A 14,587-nucleotide genomic window follows, 5' to 3' on the forward strand; every position below is an offset into this window, starting at 1 on the left:
ATTGGCAAGTTGAATGCTAGACATCTTCAATGGAAATACAGAGACTGGCTAGAACAGGAGAGCTGCTTTGCTGAAATACAAGCTGGATTTAGAGAGGGCCATTCAACTCTAGATCAACGAAGAAGTTCTTGACAGTTAGAACGGAAGACGTTATTGGCAGAGTGGTTCCTCAGTGGAACAGGCTTCCTCAGGAGGTGGTGAGTGGGTTCTCCATCTTTGGACATTTTTAAACAGAGGCTGGATAGCCATCTGACAGAGAAGCTGATTCTGTGAAGGCTCAAGGGGGTGGCAGGTTACAGTGGGTGAGCAATAGGGTTGTCAGTGTCCTGCATAGTGCAGGGGGTTGGACTAGATGACCAAGGAGGACCCTTCCTACTCTATGAATCTATGAATGTATGTTATTAGATCATTTGATCTCAAAATATTCCTCTAGATCTACTGCCTCTGTATGTAGCCTTTATAGACTTAAGTCAGCTCTGCTGTTTAACTTTTATATCAATGATATAGCCAAGCCTGAATTTCATCCCCCCCAAAATAGCAGACAGAATATTTCAATCTTATTTTATGCGGATGATGCTGTATTTTTTTCAAGGGCTCCTATTGGTTTGAAATGAGTGATGGAGTCACTTGTACAATATTGCCATGAAAACTACTTAGAGGCTAATTATTTAAAAAAACAAAACAATGGTTGGAAGCTAAAGTGTGGTCTGCTGCATTCCTTTATTGATTAAAACTAGTCTTTTTTCCAAAAGATCTTACACCCTTGATCTCACAGGATAATTATGTCCCCCCATGGCTGAGATCTGTGAGGAAAAAAGTAGAATATTACAGCCTCTAGCAAAATCTGCTCCTGTCCATGTCTTACAAGCAGGCCAAAGTTGTGGCCGAAGAATCCATGATGTTGAAAGACAATGTGATTTAAACAAAATTAAAAATGTAATTTTTGATGCAACTCCCCTAACCAAGGATTCGATGATGCCCTACCTTATACATCTCGATAACCCTAATTAGAGAAGAACCTTCACTTTGATGAGGCACAATGCACTCCCTTCTGCTGTTCTTGAATAAAAAGACTCCAGTTGAAGAACGCTTATGCCTCTGTTGTGACGGGAATGCTGAGACTAGAACGTATCATCTTTGATTGTGAAATCCATAAGCAGATTTGTGAGGATCTCACCATGCCTATAACTCAAGGCTCCCCTGGGAGACATATGAATGGCCAGCAAAGTAAAATATCTTAGTTTGCTGGTTTGTCAAATGTACTTTTGTATATCAAAACTTTGCTAGTCTTACATGGTTTTGAAAAATGTTTATGCCCTCTTTTGGCAACCTTTGTCCCAATTGCAAAATGCTGACTGATGCAGTATTTTAATGTGTGGACTGTCTTCCTAGGTGCTGTGAGAGTAGGAATGATCGATGGAGAAGTTGTAATTAATCCCACTCGGAAACAACTGTCTTCTAGTACTTTGGACTTAGTTGTCACTGGAGCTCCTTGTAGCCAAGTAGGTAAGTTGCTTAAAAAGTATTATTTTACTAGTAAAATGCCCAGGGAATGATTTGGGCATTTGAGGTTGTACTTTGTTTTAAGACTAAACAGACCTCATATAATAGGGGTGGCCAAGCTGGTTCTCTAGATGTCCATGGACCACAATTACCATGAGCCATTCATGGATATCTGGAGAGCCACAGTTTGGCCCCCTCTGCTTTATAACAATGAAGAAGAAGAGATGGTTCTTATATGCCGCTTTTCTCTACCCGAAGGAGTCTCAAAGTGGCTTACACTCGCCTTCCCTTTCCTCTCTCCACAACAGACACCCTGTGAGGTATGTGAGGCTTAGAGAATCCTGATATTACTGCTTGATCAGAATAGCTTTATCAGTGCTGTGGTGAGCCCCAAGGTCACCCAGCTGGCTGCATATGGGGGAGGAGCAGGGAATCAAACCCAGCTCGCCAGATTAGAAGTCTGCACTCCTACCACTACACCAAGCTGGCTCCTAACCACTGCACCAAGCTGGCTCTGCAATCTGAGATTGTGTGATATCTGAGCATGCCAGCTGACCATTATAATAGTTGATTTCTTTGTATTTTGCTTAAATCAATAGTTATGTTGGAAGCTGCGGCAGAAAACATGTTGCAGCAGGATTTCTGCCATGCCATTAAAGTGGGGATGAAGCATACCCAGCAGATAATTCTAGGCATACAACAGCTGGTGAAAGAGAACGGCGTTGCCAAGAGGGATGTCCAGAAGTTTTTTACTGCTCCAGAGGAGATTGTGGAATGTGCAAAGCAGTAAGTATGCAAAACACTGTCAGTATCACAAAAACTGTTGTAATGATGGGGGGGGGGGGAGGAGAATCTCCAGTAACCTGTAAGGCAGGGGTAGTCAACCTGTGGTCCTCCAGATGCCCATGGACTACAAGTCCCATGAGCCCCTGCCAGCGTTTGCTGGCAGGGGCTCCTGGGAATTGTAGTCCATGGACATCTGGAGGACCACAGGTTGACTACCCCTGCTGTAAGGTACTTAAATAAGCAGCTGTAGTTGGGGTAGGGATTAGTACCCCCACCTCCAGCCATCAGTGAGGCTCTTTTTCATGTTCTTCCTCCCCTTTTGTTGTGGCTGTGCATCAGCGGAGTTACCAGTGCCCCATCAATCTGAGTGTTTTGTCAATGTCAAGAAGGCAGTCAAATATATAAAAAAATGAATTTCATCATTGGTACTCTGACAAGAAAATGGCATAAGAAAGTAGATAAACATTTGTCTGCTTTTCTTTATGTTATACTGTATTATTTTTTCCACGTATTCCACAAAGGCTTAAGCTAGCGCATCTTTTAAAATGCACAAAAACCAAAATAATTGCATGAAAACGAGGTTTTGTTAGTTTAATCTTATAGTCCTCGTCCTTTGCTGAAAATCAGATGTTTTTTCAGCAATCATCCAAAACTACAGTTTCTTTGTAAGAGGAATGAGAAGTTCTGGGATCTTTCCTCTTGGGAACAAGCTGCATTTTGCTGTGAGGTGTAAAGCAGACGCTTTAACAGTTGTTCTAATTCATAGTTTAGAATACTGGTTTGCAGGCCTCTTGTTAAAGTGTCTTAATTTAGACAGTGCAACAAATTGTGGGTAGTTCTAAACTAAATGAAGAAGTTTCTCATTTTTGTGCGAGAGGGGAGCACAAACCTGACAGTTTCCTGCCTTGTTCTAGTCAAGGTGCTCTGTTGTCATGATGTCTGAACACTGCCCTTCTCTAATTATGTCTACAGTAATAACGATCTTTGTTCAGATCTGTTCTTTGTCGTTGAGAAGAAGGAGAGAAGAGCTGTTTTTTATCCCTTGTTTTTCACTACCCAAAGGAGGCTCAAAGCAGCTTACAATCACCCTTTCCTCCCTCTCCCCACAACAGACACCCTGTGAGTAGGTGGGGCTGAGAGAGCTCTAAGAGAACTGTGAATAGCCCAAAAACATCCAGTACGTGGAGGATTGGGGAAATCAAACCTGATTCACCAGACGGGAGTCCACCACTCTTTAACCACTGCACCTCTTTGCCTGTTCTGCCCCCTTTCAGTGGATTGATGTTACTTTAGAAAATTTCTGTGCTGCCCTCCAGTTAATCTGTACAAAATTAATCTTAATAACATAAGACATCGTACAAGTTGTTAACAATTAAAAACTCAGTCAGAGCATAAGAACAGTGTGAATCACTGAGCTGTTTAAGATGATTGTAATAAAACAGTTCTCAGGCTAGAAACAGATGAAAAACACATTAAAAGTTCAAGGTGTGGAAAAGCACAGTTAAAAGGAGACATTTTTGCATGATGTCTTAAAGAATATACCATATTTATGGAAATAAAAGAGTATATTCCTCTTCCCTCCCACCCCAGCATGCCATAAGAAGGGGGTGGTCACCTTACATCTGGATACAGGTTATTTTAATGAGGTGTGCATAACATATGGTGGTTGTCTTGCATGTAGGGCTGATTTCTTTTTGAATAAAAATGGTAGAATAAGGGACAGTGCAAGCCTTGGGGAAAGCTGTTGTACAGGCAAGGTGCCAGTGCTGAAAATTCCCTGCCTCTGGTTAGAGGATGTGCTCCTCTGGCTTGCAATCTCTGCAAGGTGTGGGGTGTAATAACAGTATTCTGAAAATTTTAAAATTTATAATTGGATTTCTATACCGCCAAGTCCCAGACCAGCCGGCTCATGGCGGTTCACAAAAGCATAATAAAAACAGTACTCCCGTTACCGTCTTGCCAATAAAAATACAATAATAATAATAATAATTAATAATAATAGTGCAGCATGAGCAGCTTTGTGTCCAGCCCTGCACTTGTGTTTTCACTACAACATAGGAAGAGGCAGCTCATAATGTCCCTTAATACTGGATATTAAAACGTAAGGCTTTTCTTGTTACAGAGATCTCAATTGGGTGTGCATAACTCGGTATAAGAGCCTCTTGTGGCACAGAGTGGTAAGGCAGCCGTCTGAAAGCTTTGCCCATGAGGCTGGGAGTTCAATCCCAGCAGCCGGCTCAAGGTTGACTCAGCCTTCCATCCTTCCGAGGTCGGTAAAATGAGTACCCAGCTTGCTGGGGGGTAAACGGTCATGACTGGGGAAGGCACTGGCAAACCACCCCGTATTGAGTCTGCCATGAAAACGCTAGAGGGTTTCACCCCAAGGGTCAGACATGACTCGGTGCTTGCACAGGGAATACCTTTACCTTTAACTGGGTATATTCTTTCTGATATAAATCTTGTACTTCTGATCTGTTTTTGCTGGTTTCTGGGGGAATACTTCTGTATGCACATTACTCTGGATCACATGAGCCTTGCCCCCATCTGACAAGGAGTTATGTGAGCATCTGGTGTTTTCTCCCATGAAAATTTCATCTATCATGTATAGTTGCTTTTTAAAAAGTTTTGAGATGAATTAGAATTGCATTCCAATATCATTTGCTTATCATTTATCTGCTATAAATCTAATAATAATAATAATAATAATAATCTCCTTGTTCTTTCTTGCCCTGCAAGGATTGCCTCCGAAAAGATTACTGCAGTGTTCTCAGACTTCAGCCATGATAAAGTAAGTATTTCAGACCCTCGTTTTGCTATGTTACATTTAAATTATTTCACTGGATCATCATTGATGATCTTCACCTTGTGTAACTAAATGTAGCACAGCTTCCGTTTAGCTATTCAGACCTCCATGAATGTACTGTACCCTCCCTGGCAACCATGCGAGGAATACTTTTCCAGGAGTCCTTCAAGCATCAGCCAAAGAAAGTAAGGAGGGCTGCCAAGATGCACACCAACCCACCCCATGTGTGCACACAGGTGTCAAGAGTGTTAGGTGCCCAGTAACCTACAGCAGGAGTAGTCAACCTGTGGTCCTCCAGATGTCCATGGACTACAGTTCCCATGAGCCCCTGCCAGCAAGCGCTGGCAGGGGCTCATGGGAATTGTACTCCATGGACATCTGGAGGACCACAGGTTGACTACCCCTGACCTACAGAACTAGGTACTGTATTTTGATTGCTGTCATAGGAGCAAACACCTGCTTCTATTTCACCAGCTTGATGGTGCTCAAAACCTTTCACAAATTGCATGTTTTAGAAAAGATATAAAATGCATTTTAAGCAGGTTTTGCACTTGCTGGGAATTAGATGTGTAATTAGTTGGTTATATGTGTGGGGATTGATGCAGAAAATCTGCACATAGTTCATAGCAGCTGTCTCTTGAACATATGTTTTTTATTTGCATACATCTGTACTAAGGTATCCCTTGACTTTGCCCTTCCACCTGTGGTTTTCATCATTGTCTTCAGACCGTCTGTGGGTTGGAACCTGCAGTGACTTGGAGCAGTGTCTTTCAAATGTTGCACCTTCCAGGGAGTATCTCCCTCTCAGTTTTGTCAGTTAAGAAGTTCCCAGGTATCTGCCCCAGAAACCTTGAATCGCAAAGTATGCTGGGACATGTTCTAAGCTGCATAATTGTGTCATGTGGTTGTGGCTCTGGTGCCCAACATGAACTGAGTGTGCAGTTTGCTTCCCTCCAACTGCACATAGCAAGTAGAAGACCGCTAGAGGTAGACCAACTGTTTTCCCAAATGTGGGAAGTTCTAAGTTACAGCATCCTGTTGGTTGTTTTGAACGTCTTAAATTTTTTGGAGGGCCAGCATCAAACATTGCAGTCCCAATAGGGAGGCAGGCCACTATAATTGATTCCCCTTGGTAGAAGCTGTTGTTGGGAAGGCAATTGCACGTGTTCAGGGACACTGTGATAAGTCCAGTGCCTCCTCAAGGAAGCATTGCAGAAGTCTCTGTGTGCAGTTGAAACATTGAAATCTGTCTTCAGGCAAATACTCTGCTAGAGATTCTAAAATTAATTGAATTCCGTTTGCTTACTTAGTGCTAAGAGATACCTTGCATTCCAGATTTCAAGAGATGAAGCAATTAACAAACTAAGGCTTGAAACAGAAGAACAGCTGAAAGGTAAGATACCTTTTGTTTCAGTTACAGTACAGATATCCTGAAATAATACACTTTCCTGCGGTATGCCATTTAGTTCTAGGCTTGCTGACAGTTTTCTGAAATATATTTTCCAAGGAAATTACTGTAGCCAAGTTGTTACTAAAATAATGTTTTGTGTATAGCTTCATGTTACAGATGTGGGGCTCACTTGGAGCCCCAATCAGCTTTGCACTAGTGAAGAATGGGAGGATGGGGTTCCTTTTGACCTCCAAAAAGGCTGTAATGGGCATCATGGGATCTCCAGAGACAAGCCATGTGGGACAGAAGGTTTAATAAGGAGAGCTGGCCAAGATAAAGCAAAAAGTTGGAGGGCCAGATGTTCTTTCATACAAAGAAATTCCCTGCATATGGGAACCTGTCAGTATGTTCAGACATATGAGCCTCCCCCTGCTGCCAGAAATACTGTGTCCTAGACGTACATTTACTTTCTCAATGAGAAAGTAGGCTGGTCTAGTAGCTCTTGTGTTGTGACTATGGTAAAGGAGTATTTGCCTTCTTTCTATACTACAAGGTACTGAGAACTCTTCTCTCGCACTATAATTCTTCATTATCGTTGGTGCTGAGAACCTGGTCTCTGGCACTGACTAAGGAAACAAGGCAAAAGCTTCCAGTTGGCAGATATCACCAAGGAGGGCGGGGGGATGGATTCTCATGTCCTTTCTTGGCACATAATTAGGGAAATAACACTGTATTCAGCATGTGTTTCTGATCTGTGTTTATCTTTAGAAAAGTTCCCAGAGGCAGAACCTTATGAAATAATGGAATCGTTTAATGTCGTTTCCAAGGAAATTTTCAGAAATCTTGTTCTTAATGAGTACAGAAGGTAAAAATGGGGTTTTACTATCTTGCTGTGTTGGAACTGATTGATTGATGGAAATGTGTTAAAAGGGACTAGACAAGTCTTCTGTGTGCTGGTTCGCGGTGTCCTTGTATACAAGCCCACACGCACTTGCTTCCTTTTGTGGTGGAGGGACCTTGTGTATGATGAATAGGTGAGATGGTAACCAGTCTGTTCCCGCCTGACTAAACACATTGGGCCTGACTTTCAAATAAGATTAATCAACCGCATTTGAGTTGGTCAAGTCTGGGCAATTCGTATTCCCCCCATTTGCAGTACACAGATCAGGGGTGAGCAATTTACATACTTGTTTGATCTTGATGCCCCATGTGAGTATGATAGGCAGGACAGAATGGGTGGCTGCAGTGTTACTCCCCCACTACATGTAGCCTTTCCCCACAAATTACTTATTGTAATATATAAGTAATTAAACACATTTGTCTGGCCTCAAAATGAGCCAGGACCTTTTTCAGCCCTGGCTCCAACCTGGTGGAATGAGTGGCCTGTGGAAAGAGTTGCCCTTACAGAGGAGCCAAAGTTCTGCAGGGCCTGCAAAACGGCGCACTTCCACCAGGCTTATGGTTGAGGCCATGGGAATTATATGGGCCTCCTTCCTTCCCCCTTACTTTAGATCATCCCCAATCCAGTTAGCCCAGTGGAAGGGAGGGTATTGAAGAGGAAATGGGTACTGGTTTTAACTAGGGTTGGGCACTTCAGCACCCGAAGCAGCCGGTCTCTCCCAGTGCAGCAAGTGCCGCACTGTGGGGGGGGGGAGGTGCGGGCGTCAGCACCGCACCTGCATCTGTGCGCACTGACATCTGTGCCTCCCCCTCCCCCCGCTGCGCTGGGAAAGACTGGCCACTTCAGGTGTCAAAGCGCCCAACCCTAGTTTTTATTATTATTATTATTATTATTATTACTACTACTACTACTACTGTAAACGGACTCAAGCCCGCCTGTGGGGAGGAGCAGTATAGAAATCATCAAATAAATAAATAATATAGTATATTCAGTGTTCCAAGTGCATCATACACATTATCTCAGTAATCCCTATAAACAGCCCTGTCAACAGTGTAGAACAGATGGAGGGTGAGGTTGATTAAGACTAGCTTACCTAAGACCACCTAGTTGGTTAGTGGCAGAGGCAAGACTTGAATTGGGGACTTCCTGTTCTCCATCTTATTATTTTAGCCTTGTTCTACACTAGCTCCCAGTCTCTCTAACTCCCAAGATCTAGGTCCAAGAATGCTACTAGTGTGGAATTAAAGTGAACAAACATTTTGGAAAACCTTCTCTCTTACTTTCATTCTGAATGCTTATTCCAATAGGTGTGATGGTCGAGACCTGACTTCACTTAGAAATATCAGCTGTGAAGTGGACATGTTCAAAACCCTTCATGGGTCAGCATTATTTCAGAGAGGTCAAACTCAGGTATTTTCTTTTTCTCTTTCCAAAAAATGTTAAAATGATGCATTTTAAAATAATGTTACAATGAAGCTTCCTTATACTGAATCAGACCATTAGTTCAAGGTCAGTATTGTCTGCTCAGTCTGGCAGCGGCTCTCCAGGGTCACAGAGAGAGGTCTTTCACAGCACCTGCTCTCTGGTTCTTTTAGCTGGAGATGTTAGGGATTGAACCTGGAGCCTTTTGCATGCCAAGCAAATGTTCTACCACTGAGCCACAGTCTCACCTTCCCATAATTATTTGTGATGCTGCTGTACTATTTAATTTAGTGTACTGGATCCTAAATGTGGACCCTGTAGGCCACCTAATGCAACTCCATGTTCCACACGTGAAATTCAATTCTAAAACAGTCTTCACTGATGACTGTATCCCTAATCATCTTCACTACCTTCCTCTGAACCCCTTCCAATTTCTCTACCTACATATGTTTGTTCTTTCAAGTTGCAGCCAATTTATGGCAACCCCAGCAAGGGACTCCCAAGGCAAGGGAGAAGCAGAAGTGATTTGCAATTGTCTTCCTCTGCAAAGTCTTCCTTGTTGGTTTCCCAGCAAAGTACCAGTCCTACTTCGCTTTCAAGATTGGACAAGGCTCAGCTGTACCACATCACCTTCCCTCCCTTTCCAATTTGCCTACATCTCACTTATTAAGTTGTGGCATTGAGAACTGGAAGCTGTACTCTAGTAATGTATTTCTCCCTCCGCCTATCAGTTATGTTAGATCTTACTGGTTTTAAGGGAGGCACAAAGATCTGTGATTAAACAGTGCTTTCCATATATAAGGTCCCGAGGAGTCCCCAGCATCTCCATTTAAAATTGTCTGTGGTATCTTGGCAAGGAAAGATTTTGGAGAGTTCCTGCAAGGCAGAATACTTACTATTTTCCCCAAGATAAATATTTTAAAAAAATATTTGCCCAAATGGGTGAAAATGGCAGCACCCTAAATATTTGTGTGAATATCTGTCATCAAGTTTCTCTTCGTCTTTGATATATCGGGACCAGAATCTGTTCTATAAAGCGGTGGTTCCCAACCACCAGGCCATAGCCCAGTGTTGGGCCGCAAAGGCCATGGCACCGGGCCACAGCTCCCTCTCCCCCTCCCCCGTAAGAAACTTCCCAGGCTGCAAGCAAATCGGCCGCAAAAGCGGCCAATTGGCTTGCGGCCCGGCAAGCTTCTTTTTGTGGGAGGGGGGAGAGGGAAGCAGGTCCGCGCATGCGAGTTTGCGGCCACGCATGGCGCAAACGCACATGCGAGGCTGAGTGATCGCCCTCCCCACCGCCACCGGTCCGCAGCCTTAAAAAAGTTGCGGACCACTGCTATAAAGTATTTAACTTTTGTAGTTTAGGGATCAAGCCACTGAAATGTGGGTGTAAATATAACTCTCAGAACTGTGGCTTGTGGCAGGTAACATTGTAAAAACCCCACAATAAAATCCCCCTAAAACACATAGAACAGTTACCCCTCCTCGGCGGCAAAAAAAACTCCCAACACCGCCCCACCCACCTTGCTCGCTCAACCCTGGTGACTGCATTTGGAAAAGAAAGAAACAATTGTGCTAAAAGGACCAGGGAAAAACATATAACTGTCTAATTTGAGCCTTGTAACGTTGGGAATTTTATTTTCCTGGGCTCCAAGATCACTGCAGATGGTGGACTGCAGCAAAGAAATTAAAAGACGCTTGCTCTTGGAGAGGAAAGCTATGGCAAATCTAGACAGCATCCTCAAAAGCAGAGACATCACAAGTGCATGTAGTCAAGATTATGGTCTTCCCAGTTGCAATGTACGGCTGTGAAAGCTGGACCATAAGGAAGGCTGAGCGTCAAAGAATTGAGGCTTTTGAACTCTAGTGCTGGAGAAGAATCTTGCAAGTCCCTTGGACTGCAAGGCAAACAAACCGGTCAGTCCTAGAGGAGATCAGCCCTGACTGATACTTAGAAGGCCAGATCCTGAAGATGAAACTCAAATACTTTGGCCGCCTCACGAGAAGGAAGGACACACTACGCACTCATTCATCAGTTAAAACAAAATGTGTAGATGAGCCTTGGAATCATTGTTGTATTTCCTTGATTTGGCACTGAAGTACTGCAGAATCCTTTAAAAATAAAATGCAGTCCATCTCTGCGGAAACATGGAATTGTATCCAACTTTTTCTGTATGAGCGCACTTGAGCACATATGTTCTGCATTGCTATTAAAAGCTGTGCTGCGCGTGGGATGTGCATGTCAGTGAATGAAAAGACTCATGTGGGTGGGTTACTTAAAATAGCAGCATTTATGAATCAGACCTGCTGCTGCCTAAAATTTTGCTTTTGTTTCCAAGGACCGTTTTAAGGAGAATTGTGTGTATGCCCATTTTACCGTAACTTCTTCTGACTGAAATGTAAAACACCGTAAGCAACACCAGTGACGTGCCTAGCATGAAAAGGGAGGTTAAGTTTTACTTCTAATTTAGAATTAATTGACCCAAGATGTGGCACTGGCTGCTAGCTTACAAACTCTAAAAGTGATATTTGGGCAGAGGAGTGAGAAGCATCAGTAGGCACTAGCTTAAATGGAACCAGGCTCTGAAGTGATGGCAAACAGAGTGGGAGGGCTCTTGCACTCAAGCTCTCTTTGTGGGCTTCCTGAAGGCATCCATCTGGCCAGAACAGGAAACAGGATGCTGAGATAGATAGGACTTTGGTCTGATCCAGCAAACCTAAACATCATATCTGCCCATCACCTTCAGTACAGTTGTTTTTTCATAGAAGAAAATATCCTTACTTTTTTAGTGGGTAAATTCTGCCCTTTTGAACTCTGAGGCATTCCATCATAACTTAGTAAGTCCATAAAAGCTTGTGCATATGGACCAGTTTAAGTCATTTGAGGAGAGTGAAGATGGGCATGGTTATAGCCTGATAGTAGCTAAGCCGGGCTGGTACTTGGATGGTATCAAGGAAAACACTGCAGAGGAAGGTAATAGCAAACCACATCTGCGTCTCACTTGGCTTGAAAGCCTTTGTTGGTGTTGCCATAAGTCTATTGTGACTTGACAGCACATGTACATAAGTCATTTGAGGCAGCCTCAGCCAAAAAAGGGAAATTCCTCCCCTCCATCTGGTTGTTGCTAGCTTAGGAGGCAGTATTGCAGCTGAGAGACAATTTACACAGCATCCTTAAGATAGAATGTTGCTGTTCAACTAGGTCAGCCTTTCTCGACTTTTTTACCATTGAGAAACCCCTGAAACATTCTTCAGGCATCGAGAAATCCCAGAAGCAGCACAATGGTGCAGAATATGGTGTACATGCCCACCCAAGGCCCTTCCCCTTCCGGACCATTCCAGGCCCATCATTGGCCATTTTGGGAGGGGTGGGCCAGTCAACATGACTATATATGGTCATATCACGATAAATGTTCAACAAATATTTTAAATATATTAAAAATTAATTAACTCCCATCCATTCAGGAAACCCTTCCAGGGCCATCAAGAAAGTCTTAACTAGGCAGATCCAGTTTCAAATCCTCATTCATCCTCTAAGCTTGCAGGATAACTTTGGGAGAACAGCAACTTATCAAATGTTGAGTAAGTGAGCAGTGTTAAAAGTAAACAATAACAGAATGTTGGAAACAAAAGAGAAGAAGAAAAACACAAGGAAGATGTTATCACAAAGATTGGAATTTGCACCTCTGAATGTACTGTATGTTGCAAGTAGCCCTGTGAAACAGAACTATTGCATAGTGGTTTCCTTTGTCCCCTGGTACACATCCACAGCAGTCACAGACACAGGAGAGCAAACTTACCGATGTAGTAACATTGGCTCAGGTGGTGAATTCTAATAGATAATTTACTGTCTCCATGGTAACTTATGGAATGTCCTCCCCAGGGAGATTCTTCTGTACCCTGTGATCATTTTTCTGCTAGTGGGTGATGACTTCTCTGTTTCATCTAGCATACTCTTAACTGATTCTCTTTGCTTGTTTTTAATTAGTTTTATATATATGTAGTTTTTTTTTAATCATTTGAATGTCTTTTAATTTGCTTCCTTGAGGGGCTTAATTGGAAAGAAAGGCAGCATGCATTTTATATAAAATTAAGTTTAGCATAAAGACCTGTATGCATATTACGATACATAAATCACCTTTGATTTTGGTTGCAAGGCTTTAAACAATAGAAAAGGCCACCATATATCCATTTTAAATGTATATTTGTTGAATTGTTGACATTTTACAAACTTAATACCCATGAAAGCAGCTAATCTCTTCTAGGTCCTGTGTACAGTTACTTTTGATTCGTTGGAATCGAGTGTGAAATCTGATCTTATCACAACAGCTATAAGGTATATACCATGATCCCTTGACATCTCTTTATTCCACCTCCAACTTCTGATTTTGTTTCTGGTTACATTTATACCATGTAACTCTTTAGGGTTTGAGATCTATAGCTGATGTATATGACGTTTTATTTTTAATTTAAAAATCCTTGAATTCCATGATCCTATAGCTTCTGAATAGTGTTTGTACATCTACTGAAGTGTTACTAACTTCAGTAACACATTGTGTTTAATGGAACATACTATACTATCAAGAATAAACGTGAGGATTTTGTTTACAGTCTTAAAGGAAATGTAGTTAGTTGGTGCTTGGAAAATAGGCTTAATGACACATTTAAATTTCAGGTCCTATTTATAAAGATTCTAAGTTGCCCATGCCACTTCAAACAGAAATACAAAAAAAAAATTGAAAAACCCACAGGGTGTATCCAGCCATCTTTCCCACTCAGGGTTGCACAGTATCACTCCTTAGTACAGTCTGTATCACACACATATAGTTCTGGAATCCCCATTATAGTCTAGTTTTTGTGGTCAAAGTATACCCTCCTTCTTTCATTAACAGAAATGGTGATTGGGTCCAAGTTCTCAGAATTCTGTAGTTAATCACGTGTAAGAAGTCATCATAAAACATTATTAAGAGAAGCCAAGGTCCTGTCCTGATGTAGATTGCCCAGGCTAGCCAGATATGTCAGATCTCAGACGTTAAGCAGGGTCTGCCCTTCCTAGTATTTAGGTGGGACACCTCCAAGGAATACCAGGGTCATGACGTGGAGGCAGGCAATGGCAAACCACCTCGGAATGCCTCTTGCTTTGAAAACCCTACCAGGGCTCACCATAAGTCAGCTGCGATGTGACAGCATTTCCCATTACTACCATGGCCTTGCAATTTTAATAGGGCTACAAATGTAATAGATGAAGACAGTGTTTTAGCAGTGGGATTCAAAGTTAATATATCTGTTCAGGTCTTTTTGAGGCTTTGTTCTGGGTATGTTAAAATGAGAGAGAAAATAGATACTTAGCTTATTTATGAGAATAGGTAGGTTATGTTAGAGCATTATTAAAGTGTTAAATATGTTTTTTGTTGAGCTTTATGTAACACTTATTCCTCCTTTCAGTGGAATAAAAGAAAAAAACTTCATGCTTCATTATGAGGTATGATTTGCTTTGTCTTTTGTTTCCTTCTGTTGTGATTTTTGGCATATACTTACTTTAGAGCAGTTTTTCTCTACTTTTTTACCATTGAGAAACTTCTGAAACATTCTTCAGGCATTGAGAAACCCCAGAAGTGGTGCGATTGTACATAATATGGTTGGGAAACATAGCTGTGCACACACCTGCCCAGGGCCCCTCCCCTTCCCACCCCTCTCCAGGCCCATCATTGGCCATTCGGAGGGGGTCAGCATGACCATATATGTTCTTACCACCTAATAAATGTTTAATACATTTTAAAAA

General features: G+C 42.3%; 1 protein-coding gene across 2 annotated transcripts in view; it reads left to right on the plus strand.

Annotated features, from left to right (window-relative positions):
- The window catches only part of PNPT1 (polyribonucleotide nucleotidyltransferase 1), a 42,175-nt gene that overhangs the window by 10,272 nt on the left and 17,316 nt on the right, over positions 1-14,587 (plus strand). For both annotated transcript variants that reach the window (XM_077333481.1, XM_077333491.1), the window contains exons 8-15: positions 1,393-1,506; positions 2,103-2,289; positions 5,026-5,077; positions 6,428-6,485; positions 7,251-7,347; positions 8,691-8,793; positions 13,071-13,141; positions 14,251-14,287. In XM_077333481.1, coding sequence (XP_077189596.1) covers positions 1,393-1,506; positions 2,103-2,289; positions 5,026-5,077; positions 6,428-6,485; positions 7,251-7,347; positions 8,691-8,793; positions 13,071-13,141; positions 14,251-14,287 — 719 coding nt within the window. The remainder of the gene's footprint in view (positions 1-1,392; positions 1,507-2,102; positions 2,290-5,025; positions 5,078-6,427; positions 6,486-7,250; positions 7,348-8,690; positions 8,794-13,070; positions 13,142-14,250; positions 14,288-14,587) is intronic.

This window comes from Paroedura picta, chromosome 1 (assembly GCF_049243985.1).
Source record: "Paroedura picta isolate Pp20150507F chromosome 1, Ppicta_v3.0, whole genome shotgun sequence".
Taxonomy (NCBI): domain Eukaryota; kingdom Metazoa; phylum Chordata; class Lepidosauria; order Squamata; family Gekkonidae; genus Paroedura; species Paroedura picta.